At 40.0% G+C, this 8,484-nt stretch overlaps 1 protein-coding gene across 1 annotated transcript; it reads right to left on the bottom strand.

Annotated features, from left to right (window-relative positions):
* Window positions 1-4,931: 4,931 nt before the first annotated feature.
* MC4R (melanocortin 4 receptor) lies at window positions 4,932-6,316 on the bottom strand. Its single transcript, XM_009071699.1, has one exon. It carries the CDS (start codon window positions 5,925-5,927, stop codon window positions 4,932-4,934), a length of 996 nt encoding a protein of 331 aa, XP_009069947.1. The 5' UTR covers window positions 5,928-6,316.
* Window positions 6,317-8,484: the final 2,168 nt, after the last annotated feature.

The following is an 8,484-nucleotide window of genomic DNA, read 5'->3' as shown; positions in this document are numbered from 1 at the left end:
GGCAGCACAGGTGGTTCCGCCAGGGTGGGCCCTGTGTGGAGCAGCTGGACCTGCCCCATGCTGTACACAATCCATTCCAGCAGCAACAGCAGCATGGCTGAGCTCCTCGGTCATGCTGGGATAGGTGTTTCCCTGCAGCCCATGGGAAGGCCCCAGGATGGAGCAGGGAAAAATGTGAGGAGGAAGAAGCGGCAGAGAGGAACTGGTGTGGACTGGCCACAGTTCCACATTCCATAGCCTTCTGGGTTGCTCAGGGGAAAGGAATTGGAGGAGTTGGGAGTGAAACAGTAAGGTTGTATCTGAGAAGAAACACTGGGGGCAAAAAGGGTGCCATTTTAAATTTTTTATTTGTTTTCTTCTAGCTGAATCACTAAGTAAATATTTTAATTTTCCATAAATTAAATTCATTATCCCCAAATCAAGTCTGTTTCATCTATGATAGTAGTAGGTAAGAGATATCACTGTCTTCATCCAGACTGATTAGCTTTCTCATTTCTCTTCTTCCTATTTTCTCTCCTCATCCCATTGACATGGGGCATGAACAAATAACAGGGTGGGGGCATTTGCTGTTTGCCAAAAGCAAACTCACCATACAGGCAGAAGATGACTTGGGGAATTCAGATTGGTGACAGTCCAGAAATACACAGATACAGAAATACACCAAGCTAACTACTGAAACAACTGAACAATATTTGAAATGGAACAAAATGGGTAAAAGCAGAACTGGTGAATACTTTTACATTACAAACTTGAAGGGGGTGATCTGAAAATCTCTTATTCAATGAACAGACTGAGCAAAAATATGAAAAATTGCAAGGACAACAGAACCATTTGAAACAAAGGAAAAAGCCAAACATGGTCAATTCATAACCTGGCTTATATGACTGAATATCTGAAGTAGCAGTGGACAGTTCCTGTGTCATGTGAAGTCTCTGTTTTTTTATTTGTAAGTCAGAGAAGTATCTTATCCAAAGTGAAAACTCTGGGATACTTGAGATATGATGGAAGGCATCAGAATATTATTTTAAAATCTGAAGTAATTTCTGGAAATACAATGAAGATTGCATGTCTAGTGGTACATTTTTAGAGACCTCCTTCCAGTGGAATTAAAACTGCAATTCTCATGCAAGCCTATAAGCAACACACTGTGTAATAAATGGCATCAGGACCAAAGTTCTTTACCAGGATTAAGATTGTGAAGGAAGGAGGCTCCAAAGAATACATTGTATTATAGGATCATCTTAACAGCCTCTAAGCAATTTTAGAATTACATCAATAATGTGTACTCCATGCAACTCTAAAAGGCATAACTAAAGGCATCACTGTTGCTGCACATTCAACAATGTGAGTCCATTGGAACATTTCTCCTTGGTTCCAGATGACAGCATCTTTCGGTTGTAAAGGGGATTTTGGATAGTGATTCAAAATCCACTCTGCTGAGACCAACTACAGCCTCCTAAGTCCTTTTCAGAGTCCTTTGCTTTGTTCAAAAACTACTTCTAAGCTAAAGAAATGTCCTTCTTGCAGAGGGACATTTTCTTCAAAAGTTTTGTGCATTACATTTCAGTCAGTTACTGGGGAAGTGTGGAGAACACTGCCATCGATTTCCAGCTCAAGCAAAGACTGCATTCTAGGAGGCTGACCAAATCCATTAGCCTTTTTTGTTTTCAGCAGAAGTGAAAATGTAAATCCTTACACCTGTAAAATGGAGACAAAGCATTTCCTTGCCACAGAGGAATGTGACATTGTTGCCTAACTTGATTAAAATGCTAAGTGCTAAAGTGATTAGAGTCCCAGATATTTAAAGAAAGAAATCACATTTTCTTGGAAGATTTTCAAATAAAAGAACAAAGCTCCAGAAAATAGAGTGTGGAAAATAATCCTCCTCTCTCCCCAATCTCCAACAAGTTATACTAATTTATTAATCTTTCACAACTCTGATTTCTATGGCTCTGGCAAACAGAAACTGATTCAGCTACTCAGAAGGAACAGACTATCTGGGAATAGGAAAATTATTTATGTAACAGGTTTTCCAGCAATTTCAATGGATTACACTCTCAAAACTGATACCATAAATGAAAAAGTCCTCTTTAATCAAAAACTCCATTAAAAAATGTATGTATATTTACCTTTATGAAATAAACATGGAAGAGCCGCTAAGCAAGCTCAGAGCTGCTAACACTCTGGAATATGCTAGTTTTAAAATTAGATTTCTAAATGAAATTTAGAGCCTAATGGAGTCACAAATGTCTTGACTAGTCTTAGTTCAAATAAGCACAAAAGAGATACACACCTCTTTTTTTGGAAATGAAAAGAAAACCATTGAGGTAAATAGATTATTTCTCTTGCACTTGGGTTGTGGAAAAAAAAATTCAAAAAATAAAAAGAGAATGTCAGTTTTAAGAATCAACTGGAAGTTCAGAAAGTAAATTGCAGAAACACAGTCTTTTCAGAATTCAGAGATATTTAAATTTAAATATGGTCCTTGTATATCTTCAGGGAAGAAACAGAATCTTTCAAGGTAATGTTCAAAGAACTTAAGGTAGCATTTTGCTCTTGTGCCACTTTCCACTCTGCATCCATGGACTACAAAAGGAAAATCTGGAGCCCAATATCATAATTTGCCAGCCTAAAACAGCTATGGAAAATGAAACAAAACAAATATAAAGTAAGATTTGCGCCTTGCTCAAACTAGCATCTGCAATGCCTTAAACTATTGTCTGAGCATTGCATACATTTTTGCATAGCAAAATGCATCATGTCTTATGTGGGAAAGGCCTTTAATAAAGTCCATTAGATTTTTGGATAGACTATTGATTTAAATACATTCCTTGTTTTCTCTTCTTGAGCATTCTCCTTCTTTGGCACTTTTTATTCTCTACCCAGTGGAACCAGGTAGGAATGTATTATTGAAATGCTTATAGTTTATTCCAAAAGAAAATAAGTAGAGTTAATGTCATATATATATTTTAACATTTTTCACCCTGCAAACATTATGATGTGTCAATATCATTTACTAAAGCTGAAAGAAGGTAATAGGGGTGTGTTGCAATCAGCATGGTCCATGTCTTGGTCCAAGTAAAAGAGTAGGTGTAGGAGACCTGATTTCTCTGCTGCTGGTGTACCAAGAGACTTCTGTGCACAAAGTCAAATTACTTTCTTGCTCTCCCTGTAAGTAAACTGAAGTTAAAAATACTGAGACCCACATTAAGTTCTTCATGGTCTTTGACAGAGGAGCAAATGTTGTCACAGTTTTACAATATCCTGAAAAGTTACCCACAACTGAAAGATCAGCTTCTGTCTGGAAAAGAATCCCAGGTAGCAAACATTGGTGTCTTTGAATAGATTTCATTTCTTTAATAAAGGAACATGCAGCTTGAGGGAACAAGCTGCTTTCAAGAGAATTAATAAGACTGCTCATCTTGTTTTTCTTTTGTTCACTGTTCATCTTGGTAAAATCACATATTCAGGATTAAAACCTGAGTTGTGCTTTACATTTGATTTTGAGTTTTTAAATCAGAACTTTCTAGATTTTCAAGTTTCTGCTGTGTTTTATACTTTCTGGGAATAAATAAATTAATTTTTCTGTGTCCTTACATAGAAGCTGATATTGCCAAGGTGTTAAGGGTCATCTTCAAGGAATGCTGTGTGCCCATATTTATACTTTAAACACTTCCACAGGTCCTAATATCAGGGACATGAGGTCCCTATTATAACCTGTGGAGACAGTGGTCTTTTAGCATGAAACAGAGAACACATCACCTAGGTGCCTGTAAAGGTGAATTGAATTCAAGCAGCAGCAGCACACAGGTCTGCCAGATACAGAGCATGGGTAACCAGACTCATCAGCCAGCACTCATTCCATGGGATAGCATTGTCCCTGTGATGTAGTATGGTTGGAGGTGCTCACACCAAAATAACACATGCCTCGATTCCTGTGTAAAGATCCTGATGGTGGATCCCATTTGCTAACACCACACTTCAGAACAGAGGGCAGCTTGTTTCCAACAAGGATGCATTTTCATCTGAAGCACAGAGACTTTGTTCCCTATAGCACATCCAAACAAGGACTGAATGTTCAAACTGAAGTTCCCTCTTCATCTTCATCAGGTAAATCTCTCAGTGAATCTTTGCACTGGTGCTGGCACTGTCAAAGTTAATACTGTACCTGCTTCATTGCTAAATGCAGGGTGATAGTCTACCTGGTTGGCAGTCTGGCAAACATATCCAGGGCTAACTGATGCTCCAGGGAGCAATTTAAACTTTGCAAAAATGTAATCTCAGACATACATCATCTTGAAAACAAAACCCAGCCCAAAGCCTAAGCATTCAACTCTATATGTAGCAAGTGTTTGAAAAACCTTGTTGTTGTAGGCAATAACTGTAACAACAGAATTGCTGCTGTGGAATAAAACAAAAGTAGTTCAAAATTTGTTGGTTTCACTAACCTTTCTGAACAATCTGCCTTCTAATTCCAGAGAGCCTCTAATCCACTAAAAAAGCATATGCTCTATTTTAAGCTGTCTATAATGTAGTGGATAGCTACAATTACTTCAACAGAATAAGGAACAGTATCAGCAAATATGTACTGTAAGTCAGGCAAGTTATTTATTTTGTCAGCAGTTGGAATATACAGCTGCTCATGTTTGTTAGTATTTCACATTCATCATTACTTTTATTTACTTACTTAAACACTGGTATGAAGTGCTACTTCTCTTTCCAGCTAAATAAATTACAAACTGCAGACATCACAAACATTATACAAAAATATGAATTACATGCAAATGGAATACAAGGATGAGAGGGAGAGGAGACAGAAAGAGGTGATCAGTTTCAAAGATTTAAACCAAATTCTGCTGAGAAAGAGGATATGAAGACTTGGAAGTCTGTGATGCATGTTGTGGACACAGTAATAAATCTATCCATTCAGTTTAATATTTGCCAGGGAAATCACAAAGCCCTCTCAGACTACAGCAGCATATAATCTCCTTGAATGTTTTCCTGAGCTCCTGACTCCGGAATGCATAGATAAGTGGATCAATGATGGAATTGCACATGATGAGGATGAGGTAGAAGTTAAAGTGGGACATGAAGCACACACAGTAAGGGTTATAGGGGCAGGAGATGTAGAAAATCAGATGCAGGAAAAATGGAGCCCAGCACACAACAAAAACTCCAATCAGGATGGTGAGAGTGATGGCCCCTTTCATGTTGGCCCCTTGTCGAATAGGGCCAGTCCCTGGAAGAACAGCAATCTTTTTTATATGCATCCGAGCCATCATAAACATGTGGACATAGAGGGATGCCATGAGAATGAGCATAGTGAAGAACATGCTAATAAGGCAGATGATGACAACACTGCTGTCAGAGTAAATGATGAACAAAATGCCTGAGACTGTGCAAGCAGCCCAGATGCATGTGATGATAACCCCTACACGCTTCACTGTCATGATATTATGGTACTGGAGGGCATAAAAGATAGTAAAGTACCTGTCCACTGCTATTGAGAGAAGACTGCAAATTGATGCAAGCAAGGAGCTGCAAATCACTGAGTCAATGACATTGTCAATGTTTATGGTAAAGCTCTGTGCATCTGTGTCTGTATTGTTTAGCAGCGTGATGACAATGGTTTCTGATCCATTAGATACACTCACTAGCATGTCAGCCACTGCCAAGCTACAGATGAAGAAGTACATGGGTGAATGGAGGTTCTTGTTCTTAGCTATTGCCACAATGACCAAGACATTTTCCAGCAAGCTGATGATGCCCAGAGTCACAAACACTTCAGGGGATACAAAGAGTTGCTCGTAGCAGCCTCCCGAGGAATGGCCCTTTGCATTGGGTTCACTGGCTCCTCCATGCAGTCTGTAGCTGTGGTTCCAGAAATGGAGAGGCTGGAGGGTCCCACGGTGCTGGGTGAAATTCATCTTATGGTGATCCCCTTTCAGCTTCCTGCTTTTAAAACTCCTGCTCCTTTTACATTCCTTTGAAAACCTTCTTTGGCTTTTCAGCTTAGGAAGAAAAGAAAAATAAGCTAGCACTGAAGGCAGGCAGCATTTCAGAACGCTTTAACTACTGTGACAAAATAAGGTTTCAGACTCAGAAATACTGGTTTACACTCTCACAGATGCAGCTTCTGATCATCATCACATTTACCTTGGTGATCTATGTCACAGAGTCCCAACAGTCTGTAAGTTTGCACCAGATTCTTCCCTATGGTCAGCTCCTGTTTAGTTCACTGGTATGCTGCAAGGCTTTTTTGTTCCCTTTCCATTAGGAGAGGCAAGAATAAAATGCCCAAGTGACTGCTGCGGAGCAGGAACTAATTTCAAACTGCGGACACCAGTCTCGCTGTCAGACAGCGTGCCGGCTGCCTGTTTTACAGCGTGTGGAAGAGAAAAATACTCGGGGCACTCTCCGCCTCTGCTTTGCCTTTCAGCCAATGGGGCTCGGGAGCTGCAGAAAGTGGAGGGGCTGCTGATTCTGAGCTGCTCTGAAACATCACACAGCACAGTAGATTCAGATGCGGCACAAGCTACCAATAGCTACAGGAAAACAGATGTGCTATGAAAGATTTGCTTCCATTCTTTAACTTTTCCGAGTAGTATTTTAATATTGATTTTTAATTAGCCATCTTACAGAAATGTACTAGCAGTTTTACAGAATTCCTGCACCTGAACTGACAGCCTTTTATTTTTCAGACTGTCATTTGCTGTGGTTTACTCTTGCCCTTTCTGCAGCACAAAATTGCTCTGCCTTGTGTGTGTGGCAAAATAAGAACAGGGAAAGGAAGAAAAGAATACTTATTTTCTCTTGGTTGTCTCTCCCAGGTCTCTTTTGTCTTGCTAACTTTTCTATACCTTATCTGTCCATTTGCAAGATATGTTGCCAGATTGCATTATACTCTAAACTTCTTAAAATTTTTAAGAAATGGAGACCACCTAAGGACCAAAATCAACATAAGCCAAAGTCAAAAAGGGCTTAATAAACTGTCCTGAATAAAGTAGTTTGTTCCAGGTAATAGCCTTCATCATACTCTTATTTTTTGAATGGAAAAGATGATGGAGTTGATTGTGGAAGCCCTGACATGATCAGGAATCAGGTTATTGGGCAGAAAAAGAAAAATCAGTATTTAGAAGAGATAAAAGAAAACAACAGGAGACAGTTGCAGCCTCTAAGCAATGGAGGTCATACAATGGTAATGACACAAAAGCGTCACTAAATCTCCTAAAAGACCATATGGAAGGATGTCCCTGTGCTTACCTGCCATGAGCTGAAAGTCAGCTTCTGTGCAGACTATCAGGGAAAGCCCTTGAGAAGAAGGAGGGAAAAATTGCCAAATTAATATGAAGAGACAGGACAAAAGTTGTTTTGCTGCTACCTCTTCAAGCATTGCAACTGAGGATTGAAAAACAAGTATACTGAACAAAGCCTAAATACAGATGGATTTTAAAGCTATGGAGGCTATAGGAAAGTCAGTCACTGCACCTGAAAGTAATGTTGGCAAGGAAGTTTTTTTGAAGGAACATTTCCTGACAGTTATCAGGAAGACTACTGAGGAGCCAGTATCTGATGCAAGAGTCTATTTCCTACAACCTCTCAAACTTTTTTCATCTTCTATGCATTAGCTAGTTTTAAAGTGAACAGTTGTAAAGAGATACAGGAATACAGTATACATATGGAAACAAAACTACCTGTATTGAAGGTAATTGAAGGAGGGGAAGTTTAGGTTAGATATTAGAAAAAGGTTTTTTACTGTGAGGATGGTGAGACAACAGAACAGATTGCCCAGTGAAGTGGTGGCTGCCCAGACCCTGGAAGTGCTCAAAGCCAGGATGGATGAAGCCTTGAGCATCCTGGTCTAGTGGGGAGGTGTCCCAGCTCATGGCAGGGTGGTTGAGACTAGATGGTCTGTAAGGTCCATTCGAATGCCTAAAATTCTATGATTCTGTTCAATATGTGTCGTGGTTTAACCCCAGCCAGCAGCCAAGAACCACGCAGCCTCTCACTCACTCCCCCACCAACGGGATGGGGGAGCGAATTAGAAGGGTAAAAGCTACAAAAACTCATGGGTTGAGATAAAGACAGTTTAATAGAGAAAGCAAAAGCTGCACACACAAGCAAAACAAAACAAGGAATTAATTCACTGCTTCCCGAAGACAGGAGGTGTTTAGCCATCTCTAGGAGAGCAGGGCCCATCACGCGTAACGGTTCCTTGGGAAGACAGACGCCATCACTCCAGATGTCCCCCCTTCCTCCTTCTTCCTCCCTCCTTATATACTGAGCATGATGTCATATGGTATGGACTATCCCTTTGGTCAGCTTGGGTCACCGGTCCCAGCTGTGTCTCCTCCCAGTCTCCCATGCATCCCCAACTTCCTTGCCAACGTGGCCGTACGGAAAGCAGTAAAGGCCTTGACTCTATGTAATAACAAAAACATCAGCAATAACAAAAACATCTCTGCATTATCAACTCTGTGTTCT

Source organism: Acanthisitta chloris, unplaced genomic scaffold (genome assembly GCF_000695815.1).
Source record: "Acanthisitta chloris isolate BGI_N310 unplaced genomic scaffold, ASM69581v1 scaffold3880, whole genome shotgun sequence".
Lineage (NCBI taxonomy): Eukaryota > Metazoa > Chordata > Aves > Passeriformes > Acanthisittidae > Acanthisitta > Acanthisitta chloris.
Note: the sequence above shows the minus strand (reverse complement) of the source record. Positions and strands in the feature narration are given on the sequence as shown.